Raw genomic sequence first — 20,243 nt, 5'->3', positions numbered from 1 at the left:
CGGCGGTTGGCATCCAATACATGTTGCATTACCGCCACCTACTAGACTGGAGTAGAACTTCCTTATACTTTGTTTGAAAAAAAAATAAACAAATACCCTACCATATAACACTCACTCACAAAAAATAATAATATATATATATATTTTTAAATAACATCACCCTACTCCACTATTTAAATATATTTACTCCTACCTCAGGTCAACAACCTGAAAGGATGGGACACCACCACTTAACACACCCTGTAACTCTTCTGATGTCAAGTGTCACACACCCAAATACCTCTGCAGCTAAGCCACCACAACTTCAATTTTCTGTGATTTACATTCCATCCCTGCAGTACAGTTGATAACCATTGCTATAAATGCTAAAAATCCAATCTTACTGAAACATATATCACTTGTTGGCCTTCCCTCTGTACTGGTATAGATCTATTACTTACACCACTCCTCTCAGGATCCCTCCCCCTTGACCCATCTTCCTCTACTTCCTCTACTTTGCTTGCACATGCTTTTTCAGTTCTGCCCACACATGTTCTATAGACTTGAGGTCAGGGTTTTGTGATGGCCACTCCAATACAATGACTTTGTTGTCCTTAAGCCATTTTGTCACAACTTTGGAAGTATGCTTGGGGTCACTGTCCATTTGAAATACATCCACAAGTACACCTCCAATTGACTCAAACTATGTCAATTAGCCTATAAGAAGCTTCTAAAGCCATGACATTTTCTGGAATTTTCCAAGCTGTTTAAAGGCACAGTCAACTTACTATATGTAAACTTCTGACCCACTGGAATTGTGATACAGTGAGTTATGTGAAATAATCTGTCTGTAAACAATTGTTGGAAAAATGACTTGTAGATGTCCTAACTGACTTGCCAAAACTATAGTTTGTTAACAAGAAATTTGTGGAGTGGTTAAAAAACGAGTTTTAATGACTCCAACCTAAGTGTATGTAAACTTCCAACTTCAACTGATTTTTGTTTATTTTTGGGGGGTGGGGGAGGATGCCCACAAACCCCCCTACTGGCTGTGGGCTAAGCCCCCAATGTTTAAAAATCCTAGAAATACCCCTGTTGGTAAATAGCTTATTTGGGCATGCGAAAGAGCAAAAATCAAACCTATTCCGAATAATTGTTGGATTGTGTCATTTCACATCTAACCCTACATTCGTTAAAAACCCACCACCCTACTCCACTAATCTATCTAGTCATACTTCAGGCCAACAGCCTGAAAGGACAGGACACCATCTTCTCAACTCTACACGCTGTATCTCTTCTCGTACAACCAAATACTTCTATGCAGCTGCCACCACAACCTCTATTTTCTGCGACTTATTTTCCATCCTTTCAGTAAAGTTGATAACCATTGCTATGAACGCTAAAAAGACAATCTTACTGAAGCATACATCACTCCTCGGCCTATCCCTCTGTACTGGTGCAGATCTACTACTTACACCACTCCTCTCAGGATCCCTCCCATTGACCCATCTATCTACTTTCTTCACTGCCTCAGCATACAACTGCTGCACTAATCTAACCCTGGAAACCTCAACCTGAGTCTCTCGCACCGGACATTTCTGATCCCCAGCCCCATGAGCACCCCTACAATTAACACATACCACTACTTTCCCCAATGCTACACATTCCTTTGTCTCATGCCCGTCTGCACACTTCTCACACCTAGGAACCTCCCTCCTACACACTGCTGCCACATGCCCATAAGCTTGACACCTGTAACAATGTATCGTATTCGGCACAAAAGTTTGTACAGGATAACTTATATATCCTAACATCACTTTGTCGGGCAAAGAATCAACATCCAAACTCAAAAGAACAGACGATGACTTCTGTTTCACCACTCACACCACCCTGTCTGCGTCGCCAAACGACAAGCATCACAAACACCGGGAATCTTCCCTTCAATTGGTCCACTTTTACATTTACTGATACCCCAGTAATCACTCCTTTCAATGGCAGCCTTTTCTTGAGAGCAAAAACAATTCACATTTCTTGCCCCCATTCATTTAACAGGGAGCGCCTTCTCCCTCTGACCAGCAGAAACACAAACAATTATCACAAGACCACTTTTGGTTACCCTCACCGATTTCACAGCACCCAACTTTGTTTTCACCCACCCTGAAACCACAAATGGATCAGCCAAAAGGCAACTTCTTCCAAAAACTTCACTCCTACTATCACAGACTCATCGTTATCCTGATCCCCGGTGCAAGCCTCGGGCTCCGAGAACTTCACCACACCGACCACCTCTGATACTACGCCCTCATTCACTTCCATTTCTCCTCCGGTCTTCAGCTCACTCTGCTTACACTTTCTATCATTCTTCTTTAACAAACAATTTCCCTGCCAGAGGCAGCAGGTAGCCTAGTGGTTAGAGCGTTGGGCCAGTAACCGAAAGGTTGCTGGATTGAATGCCCGAGCTAACAAGGTAAAAATCTATCGTTCTGCCCCTGAACAAGGGTAGGCCAACCCGGTAGGCCATCATTGTAAATAAGAATTTGTTCTTAACTGACTTGCCTAGTTAAATAAAGCTTCTTAGACCTCTTTTTCCCCCTCTATTCCTCCTCCGTATTCCAAGTATACGTCTCCTTATGATAATACTGCACTTCTCCTGACATACATCTTGTTCTTGCCTTCTCAAGGGATGCCATTTAACCGGCTGTCACAATCTCCGTACAATCAGCACGAACCCCCCGGGATGTAGCGCTAAACAGTGCATCCCACTTATAAAGCAGCTGCTTCGTCTTGATGTTCTTCTTTATCAAAAGCTACTGCGATGCTTTTCCATTTCTAACAAGCACGCTCTTCCAACCGCCATCCACCATCTCGCTCTTCCAACCGCAGTCCACCATCTCGCTCTTCCACCATCTCGCTCTTCCAACCGCAGTCCACCATCTCGCTCTTCCAACCGCCGTCCACCGTCTCGCTCTTCCAACCGCCATACACCGTCTCGCTCTTCCAACCGCCGTCCACCGTCTCGCTCTTCCAACCGCCATCCACCGTCTCGCTCTTCCAACCGCCATCCACCGTCTCGCTCTTCCAACTGCCATCCACCGTCTCGCTCTTCCAACCTCCATCCACCATCTCGCTCTTCCACCATCTCGCTCTTCCACCCGCCATCCACCGTCTCGCTCTTCCAACCTCCATCCACCATCTCGCTCTTCCACCATCTCGCTCTTCCACCATCTCGCTCTTCCACCATCTCGCTCTTCCAACCGCCATCCACCGTCTCGCTCTTCCAACCGCCATCCACCGTCTCGCTCTTCCACCCGCCATCCACCGTCTCGCTCTTCCACCCGCCATCCACCGTCTCGCTCTTCCACCATCTCGCTCTTCCAACCGCCGTCCACCGTCTCGCTCTTCCAACCTCCATCCACCATCTCGCTCTTCCACCATCTCGCTCTTCCAACCGCCATCCACCGTCTCGCTCTTCCACCCGCCATCCACCGTCTCGCTCTTCCACCCGCCGTCCACCGTCTCGCTCTTCCAAACGCCATCCACCGTCTCGCTCTTCCACCCGCCATCCACCGTCTCGCTCTTCCACCCGCCATCCACCGTCTCGCTCTTCCACCCGCCATCCACCGTCTCGCTCTTCCAACCGCCATCCACCGTCTCGCTCTTCCAACCGCCGTCCACCGTCTCGCTCTTCCAACCGCCGTCCACCGTCTCGCTCTTCCAACCGCCGTCCACCGTCTCGCTCTTCCAACCGCCATCCACCGTCTCGCTCTTCCAACCGCCGTCCACCGTCTCGCTCTTCCAACCTCCATCCACCATCTCGCTCTTCCACCCGCCGTCCACCGTCTCGCTCTTCCAAACGCCATCCACCGTCTCGCTCTTCCACCCGCCATCCACCGTCTCGCTCTTCCAACCGCCATCCACCGTCTCGCTCTTCCAACCGCCATCCACCGTCTCGCTCTTCCAACCGCCGCCCACCGTCTCGCTCTTCCAACCGCCGTCCACCGTCTCGCTCTTCCAACCGCCGTCCACCGTCTCGCTCTTCCAACCGCCATCCACCGTCTCGCTCTTCCAACTGCCATCCACCGTCTCGCTCTTCCAACCGCCATCCACCGTCTCGCTCTTCCACCCGCCATCCACCGTCTCGCTCTTCCAACCGCCATCCACCGTCTCGCTCTTCCAAACGCCATCCACCATCTCGCTCTTCCACCCGCCATCCACCGTCTCGCTTCATGCGCTTGATACGTCTGACGGAAAGAAGTCAGGCAAAACAAAAAAAATATGCAACAACTTAAACAATTTTACTGAGTTACAGTTCTTATGAGGAAATCAGTCAATTAACCTCTAATTCCTCCCAAACCCGGATCCGGGAGCACCCCCATCAGTAAAAAAGCTGACTAGCATAGCCTAGCATAGCGTCACAAGTAAATACTAGCATCTAAATATCATTAAATCACAAGTCCAAGACACCAGATGAAAGATACACATCTTGTGAATCCAGCCATCATTTCTGATTTTTAAAATGTTTTACAGGGAAGACACAATATGTAAATCTATTAGCTAACCACGTTAGCAAAAGACACCACTTTTTATACTCCACCATTTTTTTACTCCATCAGTAGCTATCACAAATTCGACCAAATAAAGATATAAATAGCCACTAACCAAGAAACAACTTCATCAGATGACAGTCTGATAACATATTTATTGTATAGCATATGTTTTGTTAGAAAAATGTGCATATTTCAGGTATAAATCATAGTTTACCATTGCAGCCACCATCACAACTCTCACCAAAGCGACTAGAATAACTACAGAGAGCAACGTGAATTACCTAAATACTCATCATAAAACATTTCTGAAAAATACACAGCGTACAGCAAATGAAAGACACACATCTTGTGAATCCAGCCAATATTTCAGATTTTTTAAGTGTTTTACAGCGAAAACACAATATAGCATTATATTAGCTTACCACAATAGCAAACCACACAACAGCATTGATTCAAGCCAAAAATAGCGATAACGTATAACCCAGCAAAAGATATACATTTTTTCACTGACCTGCTCAGAATTCTTCAGATGACAGTCCTATAACATCATATTACACAATACATATAGAGTTTGTTCGAAAATGTGCATATTTAGCGGCACAAATCGTGGTTATACAATGAGAAAAGTAGCCAAGCTGCAAAGAAAATGTCAGGAGAAATCTTGGGAAAGGCACCTATTCTAATCGATAAATAATCATAAACTTGACAAAAAAATACAGGTTGGACAGCAAATGAAAGATAAATTAGTTCTTAATGCAATCGCTGTGTTAGATTTTTAAAATTAACGTTACTGCGCATACAGCGTGCGCTAAAGCGAGACCGCACCGAAATTCATGGCGGAATTATTGTTTAACATTTGTCAACATAAATACGAATTAACAGCATAAAGACTTCTTACTATTTGACGAGCTTCCATCAGAATCTTGGGCAAGGTGTCCTTTCTCCAGAACAATCGTCTTTTGGTTGAAAGATGTCCTCTTCTCCTGTAGAAATAGCAGCTAACGCTAGCTATGTGCCGGAAAGGTGTCCAACTCCTGATAGCGCGTCACAAAGAAATTCCAGAAAATCGCAATAAACTGATATAAACTGCTATAAGTCGGTTTAAATTAACTACCTTATGAAGTTTTTAAGACAAAAATCAAATTAAATCAGAGCCAGAGATATAGAACTGCTAAAACGAAAGCTTTTCAGGACGCCATTGTGATGTCCCTCCTGCGCCAGGCGCCCCGTTGAAAAGGTCGGACCTTCCGTTCCACGGGCTTATATAGTGCCCCAGATGGTGCAATCCACTCCATTCAAATTCTCACCGCTTACTGACATCTAGAGGAAGGCGTATGCAGTGCATGTAGCCCCATAGCTTACATGGGAATTTATAAACTGACCCTAAAACAGAGACCTCGATTTCAGAAATCTCACTCCTTGACAGGAAGTGTGCTGCAGAATGAGTTCTGTTTCATTCAGAGAAATAATTCAAACGGTTTTAGAAACTAGAGAGTGTTTTCTATCCAATAGTAATAATAATATGCATATTGTACGAGCAAGAATTGAGTACGAGGCAGTTTAATTTGGGAACTAATTTTTACAAAGTCGAAATGGCGCCCCCCTATTGACAAGAAGTTAAAATAAAGTCATTGGGCCCTAATCTATGGATTTCACATGACTGGGAATACAGATATGCATCTGTTGGTCACAGATACCTTAAAATAAATGGGCCTCAGGATCTCGTCACAGCATTTCTGTGCATTCAAATTGCCATCGATAAAATGCAATTGTATTCGTTGTCCGTAGCTTATGCCTGCCCATACCATAACCCCACCCCCACCATGTGGCACTCTGTTCACAACGCTGACATTAGCTATTCCACACGACGCCATACATGTGGTCTGCGGTTATGAGGCCAGTTGGATGTACTGCCAAGTTCTCTAAAATGACAATGAGGCGGATTATGGTAGAGAAATTAACATTAAATTCTCTGGCAACAGCTCTGGTGGACATTCCTGCAGTCAGTATGCCAATTGCACGCCCCCTCAAAACTTGAGACATCTGTGGCATTGTGTTGTGTGACAAAACTACACATTTTAGAGTGGCCTTTTATTCTACCCAGCACAAGGTGCACCTGTGTAATGATCATGCTGTTTAATCAGCTTCTTCATATGCCACACCTGTCAGGTGGATGGATTATCTTGGCAAAGGAGAAATGCTCATTAACAGGGATGTAAACAAATTTGTGCACAACATTTTTGAGAAATAAGCTTTTTGTGCATATGGAACATTTCAGGAATCTTTTATTTCAGCTCATGAATCATGGGACCAACACTTTACATGTTGCATTTATAGTTTTGTTCAGTGTAGATTTTTCAACCAAAACAAAAATCATTACATTATATTTCTATCAGCAGTGTGATGTTATATTATTACAACAGTGTATAGCATCTGTTATCCATTATTATCATAATGTTACTATACTGACTTGTCATCGATAAAGACAATCTACCAACATAATACACTTTCAACGAAGAAGAGGAGCCACACAGACAGTTGGAACTGTTTGTATTTATAATTCAGTTGAAGGATAGTTGACATCTTACACAGTTTACAAGCAGATCACATGACATAACGATACATCATATGGTTGACTTTTGATGTCAATTAGAGATCTCCATATACCCGAATATACCCGAGACCTGGGCCCGTTCGGGTCGTAAATTCTAACCTGGCCCTCGGGTTTGATTGTCATCGGATCTCGGGTCTATGTAACTACAGCTGATATATCGAATGGACAGAACGGCTTTGCATAGTCTATAGCATATACATTTTATGCAAATGAGGTGAAATGATTGACTTATAGAAGGCCTAGCCAACATATGAAGACCCAAAATAGCAACTTGGCTGATATCTGGACCCGTGAAGACCTCTAATGTCAATACAAACCAGCCCTTCTACTGATTTGAATTATGTATTCAAAAAATGTATTTACAACTGAATTCTACTGGAGTCTATGGACTTATTTTGTATTCAATAGAATAGCCCATAGGGCCCATGGTCAAATGTAGTGCACTGCAGAATAGGGCCCATGGTCAAATGCAGTGCACTGCAGAATAGGGCCCATGGTCAAATGTAGTGCACTACAGAGGGAATTGTGCGCCATTTGGGACACTCAGCCCCAGTATATACTATATACAGACACAGCCCAAGCCTTCTCAGATTTTTCTCAGATGCTTTACTGCTCATTTAAACAGGAAGGCTCCAGGGCAGGTTTTATTTTGGACAAACTTATCGACGACCTTGTCGTGAAAGTCTGACCTGAGTCCTTGAATGAAGTCCTTCTCGACAGAGAGCATGGACAGTGCATTTAGCCTGCCATTGTTCTGTTGCCAAGCGACCGCGGATCCCGAGGTGTTCCGAGAACACGGCAACGCCTGGATTCTTTTCAGAGTGGGGAACCTTCTATCAGACTCGGCGGTCTGCATGGGAGTGGTGATGATGATTTTGAGAAGAGAGACCGTATCTGACAAAACATCCTGGAGGTTGAGCTCGCTGATTGTTTTCAGTAAAGAAAGAGCTGTTGTACCCCTGTGGAGCTCCGTGTGTTGGTACAGAGAGGTCAATTCATCTTTCAGCTTCCCAGTGTTAACCACCGGCCATAGCTTGGCAGCACACTGTAGGGCTGAGCACGGGAAACAGCCTACGAACTTAGAGAAGAGCGTGGGATTCACCAGTTTGGCTGCAATTAAATGGTCACTACTTTGAGAAAACCTGTGATGCACATGTGTGACGATGATGTCACATGCCTTTCTCATGACCGCTGCAGTTGTCTTTGTGTCTCTCTTGTCGTTGTCCGACGTGGGGCCTACGTGTGCTGTGGCCTCAGCTCTCCCCTGTTGGGCCTGAACGTACTTCTCAAAACTATCAACTGCCTGTTCGATGTCCGCCACGACAATGTCCCTTTTGTGTATATTGACAGTGAGAACATCCACCTCTTGCATGACCAAATAGAATAATTCCAGTAGTTGTAGGAACGTGGGGTCCCTGAGTTTGGCTGACAGGCCATAAGCCTCTCTGATAGAGTCCTGGTCCCACATCGGCTGTGTCCTAATATCCTCCACACACTTCTGAAGAGCAACGCGATTCTCCCAAACCACACTGACTGTTTCTCGCTCACAGTTCCACCCTGCAGCTGTAGCTCTCTTTGGCTGATCTTGGAAGAAGGTCTCGAACAAAGACAAATCCGCAAAAAACACTTTGAGTTGGGTCGCTGTCGCCGAGCAGATCTGCTGGAGTGTGACACGTAGCGGGTGAGCGTAGCAGTGCACAAAGTTAGCGTTGGGATAGGTGCGTTTCAGGTGAGTTTCCAGGTCGCGTACGTCGGCCCCGTCCACTGCTGCCGCAGCGACCCCGTCGTACGTCTGAGCGATCAGCTTGTGCTCCAGTTTCAGTGGCTCCAGCGAGTCCTTGACTGCGTTGGTGAGACCGGCGGCCGTTTTATCCTTTAGGTCCACAAACTCCCAAAACCTCTCGGTGACGGTATTGTCTGGAAGCATGTACCGTAGCACGACAGAGACCTGCTGTGGCGTACAGGAGTAGATTGTTAGCCCAAGAAGCTGATCTTGGGCCAGTATGGCGTTTTCCACACTTATGGTCAAGGTTGGGATTGGAGACGCTGATCCTAGATCTGTAGCTAGGGGTAATGTCACCCTGGAGGAGACCTCCCCTGTCCACGGCATGCCGTCCACCTGCACCGCTACGAAGCTAGCCGCCCACACCTCCTTGGTAATCGCCTCTTTGTACACCTCGTGCATACAGTCAAACAGTTTGTTTTGTACATAGCCTCTTGGGTGCTTAAAGAAGCCGTGAGCATCGTAATGCCTTTGGAGTCTCGAGTCTCCCTCGCACATCGTCTCAAAGATGCACTTAAACATGGATGTGTTTAGAGAGTCCGACTCGACCTGGCCGCTCCGCCACGTGGCAGCCATGTGTCTCCCACACAGCACGTAGCATTTGACCATTCTACCCAGCACGTACCTGTTCTCCTCGGTTTGTCTGTTGTGTATCTCAATGGAGCTTGGGTTTACGCTGACCAGCTGACCAGCGGCGTTAGTCTTCCCTAGAAATCCTAGTTTCATGCCGTTTTCCAGATGAGTACAACAACTCTCGTGTTTCGAAATCCTTTCGGAGAGGTGCTTCAAGTCCTTGAAACCCACCGTCGACCAAGTGCCCTCTTTACCGAATAAAAGGCACGGGAAGCAGTACAGAGCCTTTTTGGCGACGCTAGCCGTCAGCCACGATTTCTTATGGAACCACGAGGGGTTGAATGAACGGGTCGGGTCCTTTCCCTTTGTTCTGTGTTGGGGAAGTGTTATTTCTACATCAGGTGGCTGGTGGGGACCGAGACTTTTTATCTGGAGTTTCTCCTCCTGCGACAAAGTGTAACGGTTAGTAAGGAGAAAATCCACATGGTTACTGATTGATGTTGGTTTTTTGGCCTGGTTCAAGCTCTCATCACATATATCTTTATGTTTACTAGGATCCCCATTAGCTGACACGATGATGAAAGAAAATTGTGGGAGGACTGGTGGGAGGATTGGTGAGAAGGAGCTGGAAGTCTTTTTCCGTTTGGGAGAACACGTTACACCGTGGCTGCGGTCTTTACAAGTGTGTCTTCTCAACTCCTCTGGCTCATAGAAACTAGTGAAGCAGTCCATGCAGTGGTGACGTTTCTGTCTTGAGTTCCTCCCTCTGTGTTGTTCCTGGTTTCCTGCTACTGTGGTACTGGGCTCGCTGAGTGAGCCTGAGTTGGAGCTCTCTCCTGTGAGAATATATTAACAGATTTTTTAAAAATGATTTCACCTTTATTTAACCAGGTAGGCTTGTTGAGAACAAGTTCTCATTTACAATTGCGACCTGGCCAAGATAAAGCAAAGCAGTGCGACACAAACAACAACACAGAGTTACACAAGGAATAAACAAACACACAGTCAAAAACACATTAGAAAAAAAGTCTATATACAGTGTGTGCAAATGAGGTAAGATAAAGGAGGTAAGGCAATAAATAGGCCATAGTGGCGAAATAATTACAATTTAGCAATTAAACACTGGAGTGATAGAAGATGAATGTGCAAGTAATATAGGATTACAATCAGAAAAGTAAAAAAAATAAAAATGCATTGATTATTTAGAATTCAGGTGTGATTAAAACACCAAATGATACAAAGGCATCTCCCCAATTAAATGACAGCGCCTATCAGAATGTATGAGGTTAAAGGGGAAGTTTACCTAAAATACCACATTTCCCCAAGTGATTCCATACATTGAAACAAGTTAGGTGGAGTTCTCCCCCTCTCTCTCCCTGCAGTCTAGAACTGGAAAGCTGCTAAAGGGTCACGTTACTCGTCTTTCTGTACGACTAACTCTGCTCTGTTGTCAAAGAGTGATTGTGAATTCTGCGAATTGTGGACAGATTCTTTGATTTATTGAAAGCGTATGGCCAAATCAGCAAGTTTTTTAAACCAAAACCTATGGTTTTGAGTCAGGAAATTTGTACTTTCCCACCTAAAACGATTGCGATTATTTTATGTGGCCGACTGCAACAACAGCAGAGATGGGTAACAACTGTGCATGTGCGCTCTCGTGGGGCAAACTCTGACCAGTGGAGGCTGGTGGGAGGAGCTATAGGAGGACAGGCTCATTGTAATGGCTGGAATGGAATAAAGGGAACGGAGTCTAACCTGTGGTTTCCATATGTTTGATAACGTTCCATTTATTCCATTCCAACCATTACACGCTGTCGTACACGTCGATCCAGAGCATCCCAAACATGCTCAATGAGTATGCGGGCCATGGAAGAACTGGGACATTTTCAGCTTCCAGGAATTGTGTACAGATCCTTGCGACATGGGGCCGTTTATTATCATGCTGAAACATGAGGTGATGGCGGTGGATAAATGGCACGACAATGGGCCTCAGGATCTCATCACTGAAGTCTTTCGTCGTTTTCTCAGCTTTTAATTTCCTTAAAACTGGTAAAACGGATGACATTTGGACATTTTGCATATGACCAATCTTTCCACTGTTTTGAAGTTATGGCGTTTCATCCCCGGTCCCTAAACGAAACAGACAACTTTACTGGTGTTAACTAGATTACTAATGCATTCATTCTAACGATGTAAGACATTATTCTGGTGAGCATTACTTTATTTAGTTTTCTGGGGCAACAAGTTATGACAGAAGAGAAGCTGCATGTATCAAACTATAGTTGACAAAACAAATGGACTACCAAATTTCAGAAATTATAATATGGCCTAACAAATGTCAGAAATTATAAGCAGAAACTTGTCTAAATTAGGGGTGAAAGTAGCCAGTAGTAAATGAATTATGGCTGGCTAAATTATAGGGTAATTATTATGGTGGATCTAACTGCGCAGGTAGCCTACTCTTAGCCTACTAGTAACCACCAGCTGTGTGTGTGTCTGTGTCTCTAAATTATAGGGTAATTATTATGGTGGATCTAACTGCGCAGGTAGCCTACTCTTAGCCTACTAGTAACCACCAGCTGTGTGTGTGTCTGTGTCTCTAAATTATAGGGTAATTATTAGGGTGGATCTAACTGCGCAGGTAGCCTATTCTTAGCCTACTAGTAAGCTGTGTGTGTGTCTGTGTCTCTAAATTATAGGGTAATTATTATGGTGGATCTAACTGCGCAGGTAGCCTACTCTTAGCCTACTAGTAACCACCAGCTGTGTGTGTGTCTGTGTCTCTAAATTATAGGGTAATTATTATGGTGGATCTAACTGCGCAGGTAGCCTACTCTTAGCCTACTAGTAACCACCAGCTGTGTGTGTGTCTGTGTCTCTAAATTATAGGGTAATTATTATGGTGGATCTAACTGCGCAGGTAGCCTACTCTTAGCCTACTAGTAACCACCAGCTGTGTGTGTGTCTGTGTCTCTAAATTATAGGGTAATTATTATGGTGGATCTAACTGCGCAGGTAGCCTACTTACTACTACTAGCCTACTTACTACTACTAGTCTACTTACTACTACTAGTCTACTCTTTGAAGTGATTTGTTTGAAAATCAGATGAAAACAGCATCACACAACACCCATGATATGTGAAACTGAGCACAGACCGCAAAAACTACAGTGTACGGGAGGAGATGTTTACATGCCACAGTATCCTGTCTTAGATCAACTCAACCCTGGCATCTTATCCGGGTTTCTCATAACCGGGATACAAGCTTTTTTCAGGTTATTGTAAAACGGGATATGGGTGTTTATACGCGTCAACTCAAAAACAGAATAGTTGAGTATCCTGAATAATAACGGGATATGGGTGTTTATACACGTCAACTCAAAAACAGAATAGTTGAGTATCCTGAATAATAACGGGATATGGGTGTTTATATGTAAACACGGTCTGTGGCTAAATCAGAGTTGAACATGTAAAATCCCTTGAGAAAACATTTTAAAATGCATCTTCTGAATTAAACGAAGATTAGTATTTTGCCGTTTGGCATCTCGAAAAACATACTACGGGACAATGAACACTGAGATCATATGCAAATACTCCACTAGACAAAGATTTATGGATGTTATTAGTCAGAAGTTTATAAATCAATGAGGAGTTAACAGGGTTTTTCACATTTAGGATCAATTGAGTCAGATTAAAATCAATGCATATACTCTTTAACCCCCTTGCATAAGACAAAACAATCCCCATCAAAATCCATCTATTTAAGATAGAGATTGCTGTTTTTTTGTTGTTGTATGGGCTGCGTCTCAATCTACTGCATCAGCCAATGGCAGCCTTCTGCATCTGCGGTGGAAGGTGGGCAAGCTACAGTGGTGTTTGTCAGACCACGAGACATGCCGAAAATTGGTCTTTCTCGCGAAAACGTCGGAACGGTTTGACCTAAAAATTACTATGACCACTATGGAATGATGAGACTCTCACGAACACGATAGTTCACAAGCGTCACGGATCTCGCCTGAAGTCAGTACCGCCGATCTGCCCAACTTCTGTCTGTAGTGTCCGAACAGCTTGGGGCTACACACTTGTTTTGTTCTAGGACGCCCACAAGACTCGTCTGAAGGTAGCCCGGTACCAGTTAAACATTTTTTTATGTAGGTAGTCTAGTGCCAAAAATATGGGTACAAAAACGTAAAATTATCAAATGATTGTTATCTGTTTTTCCATGTCACGTGACCCTTTTATGTAGCTTTCCAGTTCTAGGCTGCAGGGAGAGAGAGGGGGAGACGGCTAACTCCACCCAACTAGTTTCAATGTATGGAATCACTTGGGAAATTTTAGGTCAACTGTATTATTTTGTCATTGACATCTCTCCATACCCCACATCCAACCTAACTGACCTGGAGGAGCCATATCAGCATTTCTCTCCTCTTCTACTTGGACCTCTCCCTTCTCCCCCTCTTCCTTATCTTCTTTGATTTCACTCTCTTCTTCTTTAACATGTCCCTTCTCCTCCTTTTTGACAATCACATTGAGTTCCAGTGTTTGACTGCAGTCCTCCAGCTTCACTGAGACGCAGTCCTCCAGCTTCACTGAGACGCAATTCTCCAGCTTCACTGACACAGTCTCTGGACCAGGCTGTGAGCTTCTCTGGCCTGGAACGCCACAGCCAGAACTCGGTTCAGACATGGTGGGCTAGAGGTGGGTCAGTAGAACCAGAGGTGGTATAAAAAGGTGAGTTTCACAAACAAACAGGTTATATACCACATTTGGGAAGGGGGTGCAATGCAAACGTGTGTACGCTGAAGTGGTAGTAAACAAAGCAAGCTAGCCATTTTACATTTGAGTAATTTAGCAGATACTCTTATCCAGAGCAACATACGAGTGCATAACTTTTCGTAGCCAACAGCAATAGCTAAATAATATATTATGGACAAAACACAATGCAAAGTGTTAGCTAGCTAGAAAGATACCAACCTATTTAGCTGCAGTCACTTTCCAACCCAAGACAATGGCTAGTGTAACGTTAGCTAGCTTACAAGCTAGGATAACACGCCCTCTAAAAGGCTCAAGAGTTTGTCTGAGACATGCGTTATTTAAATAACTCATTAAAAAGTTCTAAATGAAAATGTAAAACACATTTAAACGAATGTCCTAGCTACCTGAAATAATTGTTTGTTTGGATGAGAATATCGATGGAAAACTACTTGACGCCAGCTAGCAATAACTTCCGGGTGACGTCATTTGGGGGGGAAATCCTTCAACATAAGAGTCCTGTCTTGTAAACCGTCTGTAAATGGGTAATGAAGGCGAAATAAACGATTGGAAATATATGCACAATTATAATCGTATCGTATACTGGTTATCAAACATGTATTTCTCCACTTATGATCAGATCTGTGTTTAGCCTTCTCCTATTATTTTGGAATCGCCTACTATTCAACACACTAGCAGACATATTTTATATATATATATATATACATATATTATTTATTTAACCTTTATTTAACTAGGCAAGTCAGTTAAGAACAAATTCTTATTTACAATGATGGCCTACCAAAAGGCAAAAGGCCTCCTGCGGGGATGGGGGATGAGATTAAAAATAAAAATAAATGACATAAATATATAGGACAAAAACACACATCACACATCACGACATGAGACAACACAACACGACCTAAAGAGAGACCTAAGACGACAGCATAGCATAGCAGCAAGACATGACAACAACATGGTAGCAACACAACATAGTAGCAGCACAAAACAGGGTACAAACATTGTTGGGCACAGACAACAGCACAAAGGGCAAGAAGGTAGAGACAACAATACATCACGCAAAGCAGCACATATCAACACATAGTATTTGATACTTTAGTGTGTATGTGTGTAGCCTTCTCCCACTATTCAACTCATTAGCAGACATAGTATCTGATACTTTAGTGTGTATGTACTGTGTGCTGTAAATGGTGTGTGTACTGCCCACCCCTTCTTAAGCCACATTGTGTTTAGACTAGCACTCTATCCTCCCTTCCTTCCTCTCACAGGTCTTCGTCCTGAATGGCACCCTGCGCCCTAAGTAGTGCACTATATAGGGAATAGGGTGCCATTGGCCATAGGACTCTGGTTAAAAGTAGTGCACTATATAGGGAATAGGGTGCCATTTTAGGAACGGGGTCGTAGTCAGAACAGTAGGAACACCCAGGTTGGTCACAGGACAAACCCAAAAGACTAAAGAAAAGGGACAATGAGCTGGACACACACACATCGGAGGAGATCAGCTATCTTCGTCTCAGTTACTAAGAGAACTCTTTGGACACACATCGGAGGAGATCAGCCATCTTCGTCTCAGTTACTAAGAGAACTCTTGAGGGGAGCTACTGATCTCTCAGTGAAGAAACAGACACAGCATGCACACACACACTCTCCTCCTCCTCCTCCTCCTTCTGAAGCCAGGTGAGTGTGTGTGTGTGTGTGTGTGTGTGTGTGTGTGTGTGTGTGTGTGTGTGTGTGTGTGTGTGTGTGTGTGTGTGTGAGAAAATGAGGGAGAGAGGCGTGATACAGAGCAGTAGATCATGAAAGAGATTTAGTCTTTAGAACAGTGACAATTAGATCACCAGGAAATTATTGTTTAAAAAAATGATATATATATATATATCATAGTTCTTGTATTTTTTTTAATTCTATTTTCTATTATTATCATTATCATTAGTATTATCATCATTATTATTATCACTGCATTGATGGGAAAGAGTTCTCAAAGTAAGAATTTCACTGTACTGTTTTACAGCTGTTGTATGGTGTTATACAGCTGTTGTATGGTGTTTTACAGCTGTTGTATGGTGTTTTACAGCTGTTGTATGCTTTGCACGTGGCGAATAAACTTTGAAACTTGATTTCAGATGTCTGATGTCATGTATGTTTAGGATTATATTACACTGAGATTGAGGTTGAGCGAGATAGAGATGGCGGTTGAACAAATACACACACACACACACACACACACACACACACACACACACACACACACACACACACACACACACACACACACACACACACACACACACACACACACACACACACACACACACACACACACACACACACACACACAGTGCTATCATGACTGTACATGTATTGTCTATGTCAGTAAAAGTAAATGAGATCATAATATCCCAGAGGACCACTGAACAATGTTCATAGAGAGGAATGAGGTAATTGGCTGATAAATGGTCACAGAGAGGCGATTGGCTAGGTCAGGGACTCCTTCCTTCCTGTCAGGAACTCCTTTCCTCTCCTCATTTTTGGAAATGAAGTGTGTGTGTGCATGCGTGTGCTGTTGCTGTGTTTGGATGTTGGCGTTGTCAGCATTCTCTGTCAATGACAATGGTGAGGTCACCTCCCTTTCTTCCTGTTCCACCAGCACCCTCCTCCTCACCTCTCCTCCTTCTCTCTCTCTCTCACTCTCGCTCTCTCTCTCTCTAAAAGTGTGTAGTCATGCTTCTGTACCAGAGGTCAGTCGGACTTATGCTGTTTTGATGAGGAAGCCCTGACTTCAAAATCAGTGTCACCCTCGGACCAAGACGGAGTTTCCTATTTGCGTAATTGTTAAGAAGTTGGTTTCCTGATACTTCCAGGCTCTCCACTCACAGACATAATATCTCTCCCCTCCCCGGTCCGTTTCTCCCTCCAGGCGTGTGTGAGTCCTGTTCCCTGGTGGTCAGTCCTGCTGGGCTGGTGGTGAAGTATGGAGCCCCTGCTTCGGCCAACTGCACCTCCGATACGGTCACCTTTATGGGCTGGGAGTCGAGCCAGGGAGAATCTCAGGTCTTTAGCCCTGGGGTAAAAGAGCTGACTTGGAGAGTAGACAGCCTGACTGACTGGAATATAAAGCCTCAATGCTTTGAGATGTCTGAGGAGGGAGGCCAGTGTGCCAGTGTGCTGAATGTTACTGTTTACAGTGAGTAACTTCCCTCTTATGTTTGCTCTCTGACTCTCTCGTGTCTCCCAGTATCTTTTGTCTGTGCAGAAACCTGTTAGTGACACACTGACCAGAAACCTGTTAGTAACTGACCAGAAACCTGTTAGTAACTGACCAGAAACCGGTTAGTGACACACTGACCAGAAACCTGTTAGTAACTGACCAGAAACCTGTTAGTGACACACTGACCAGAAACCTGTTAATAACTGACCAGAAACCTGTTAGTAACTGACCAGAAACCTGTTAGTAACTGACCAGAAACCGGTTAATAACTGACCAGAAACCTGTTAGTAACTGACCAGAAACCTGTTAGTAACTGACCAGAAACCTGTTAGTAACTGACCAGAAACCTGTTAGTAAATGACCAGAAACCTGTTAATAACTGACCAGAAACCTGTTAGTGACACACTGACCAGAAACCTGTTAGTGACACACTGACCAGAAACCTGTTAGTAACTGACCAGAAACCTGTTAATAACTGACCAGAAACCGGTTAGTAACTGACCAGAAACCTGTTAGTAACTGACCAGAAACCTGTTTGTAACACACTGACCAGAAACCTGTTAGTAACTGACCAGAAACCTGTTTGTAACACACTGACCAGAAACCTGTTAGTGACACACTGACCAGAAACCTGTTAATAACTGACCAGAAACCTGTTAGTAACTGACCAGAAACCGGTTAGTAACTGACCAGAAACCTGTTAGTGACACACTGACCAGAAACCTGTTAGTGACACACTGACCAGAAACCTGTTAGTGACACACTGACCAGAAACCTGTTAGTAACTGACCAGAAACCTGTTAGTAAATGACCAGAAACCGGTTAGTGACACACTGACCAGAAACCTGTTAGTGACACACTGACCAGAAACCTGTTAGTGACACACTGACCAGAAACCGGTTAGTGACACACTGACCAGAAACCTGTTAGTAACTGACCAGAAACCGGTTAGTGACACACTGACCAGAAACCTGTTAGTAAATGACCAGAAACCGGTTAGTGACACACTGACCAGAAACCTGTTAGTGACACACTGACCAGAAACCTGTTAGTGACACACTGACCAGAAACCTGTTAGTGACACACTGACCAGAAACCTGTTAGTAACTGACCAGAAACCTGTTAGTAACTGACCAGAAACCTGTTAGTAAATGACCAGAAACCGGTTAGTGACACACTGACCAGAAACCTGTTAGTGACACACTGACCAGAAACCTGTTAGTGACACACTGACCAGAAACCTGTTAGTAACTGACCAGAAACCTGTTAGTAACTGACCTGAGACCTGTTAGTAACTGACCTGAGACCTGTTAGTAACTGACCTGAAACCTGTTAGTAACTGACCTGAAACCTGTTAGTAACTGACCTGAGACCTGTTAGTAACTGACCAGAAACCTGTTAGTAACTGACCTGAAACCTGTTAGTGACACACTGACCTGAAACCTGTTAGTAACTGACCAGAAACCTGTTAGTAACTGACCAGAAACCTGTTAGTAACTGACCAGAAACCTGTTAGTAAATGACCAGAAACCTGTTAGTAACTGACCAGAAACCTGTTAGTAACTGACCAGAAACCTGTTAGTGACACACTGACCAGAAACCTGTTAGTAACACACTGACCAGAAACCTGTTAATAACTGACCAGAAACCTGTTAGTAACTGACCAGAAACCTGTTAGTAACTGACCAGAAACCTGTTAGTGACACACTGACCAGAAACCTGTTAGTAAATGACCAGAAACCTGTTAGTAACTGACCAGAAACCTGTTAGTGACACACTGACCAGAAACCTGTTAATAACTGACCAGAAACCTGTTAGTAACTGACCAGAAACCTGTTAGTGACACACTGACCAGAAACCTGTTAGTAACTGACCAGAAACCTGTTAGTAACTGACCAGAAACCTGTTAGTAACTGACCAGAAACCTGTTAGTAACTGACCAGAAACCTGTTAGTGACACACTGACCAGAAACCTGTTAGTGACACACTGACCAGAAACCTGTTAGTGACTGACCAGAAACCTGTTAGTAACTGACCAGAAACCTGTTAGTGACACACTGACCAGAAACCTGTTAGTGACTGACCAGAAACCTGTTAGTGACACACTGACCAGAAACCTGTTAATAACTGACCAGAAACCTGTTAGTAACTGACCAGAAACCTGTTAGTAACTGACCAGAAACCGGTTAATAACTGACCAGAAACCTGTTAGTAACTGACCAGAAACCTGTTAGTAACTGACCAGAAACCTGTTAGTAACTGACCAGAAACCTGTTAGTAAATGACCAGAAACCTGTTAATAACTGACCAGAAACCTGTTAGTGACACACTGACCAGAAACCTGTTAGTAACTGACCAGAAACCTGTTAATAACTGACCAGAAACCGTTTAGTAACTGACCAGAAACCTGTTAGTAACTGACCAGAAACCTGTTTGTAACACACTGACCAGAAACCTGTTAGTAACTGACCAGAAACCTGTTTGTAACACACTGACCAGAAACCTGTTAGTGACACACTGACCAGAAACCTGTTAATAACTGACCAGAAACCTGTTAGTAACTGACCAGAAACCGGTTAGTAACTGACCAGAAACCTGTTAGTGACACACTGACCAGAAACCTGTTAGTGACACACTGACCAGAAACCTGTTAGTGACACACTGACCAGAAACCTGTTAGTAACTGACCAGAAACCTGTTAGTAAATGACCAGAAACCGGTTAGTGACACACTGACCAGAAACCTGTTAGTGACACACTGACCAGAA

At 44.0% G+C, this 20,243-nt stretch overlaps 2 protein-coding genes across 2 annotated transcripts in view; one reads left to right on the top strand and one right to left on the bottom strand.

Annotated features, from left to right (window-relative positions):
* Nucleotides 1-6,794: 6,794 nt before the first annotated feature.
* LOC120035252 lies at nt 6,795-14,692 on the bottom strand. The gene is made up of 3 exons (XM_038982044.1): nt 14,470-14,692; nt 13,893-14,187; nt 6,795-10,332 (listed from the first exon to the last, which is right to left on the bottom strand). Exons 2-3 carry the CDS (start codon nt 14,179-14,181, stop codon nt 7,754-7,756), a joined length of 2,868 nt encoding a protein of 955 aa, XP_038837972.1. The 5' UTR covers nt 14,182-14,187; nt 14,470-14,692; the 3' UTR covers nt 6,795-7,753.
* A 1,019-nt stretch (nt 14,693-15,711) lies between these two features.
* The window catches only part of LOC120035264 (vascular cell adhesion protein 1-like), a 7,750-nt gene continuing 3,218 nt past the window's right edge, over nt 15,712-20,243 (top strand). Inside the window, exons 1-2 of the mRNA XM_038982060.1 lie at nt 15,712-15,945; nt 17,186-17,452. Coding sequence (XP_038837988.1) covers nt 15,900-15,945; nt 17,186-17,452 — 313 coding nt within the window. The 5' untranslated portion in view covers nt 15,712-15,899. The remainder of the gene's footprint in view (nt 15,946-17,185; nt 17,453-20,243) is intronic.

Source organism: Salvelinus namaycush, unplaced genomic scaffold (genome assembly GCF_016432855.1).
Source record: "Salvelinus namaycush isolate Seneca unplaced genomic scaffold, SaNama_1.0 Scaffold10, whole genome shotgun sequence".
Lineage (NCBI taxonomy): Eukaryota > Metazoa > Chordata > Actinopteri > Salmoniformes > Salmonidae > Salvelinus > Salvelinus namaycush.
This window is presented reverse-complemented; position numbering and strand designations above follow the sequence as displayed.

Coding starts and splice junctions, on each gene's coding strand:
- LOC120035252 (XM_038982044.1), bottom strand. CDS start 14,181: ATGTCTGAACCGAGTTCTGGCTGTGGCGTTCCAGGCCAGAGAAGCTCA. Junction 10,333..13,892: donor TGCTGATATGGCTCCTCCAG/GTCAGTTAGGTT, acceptor ATATTCTCACAG/GAGAGAGCTCCAACTCAGGC.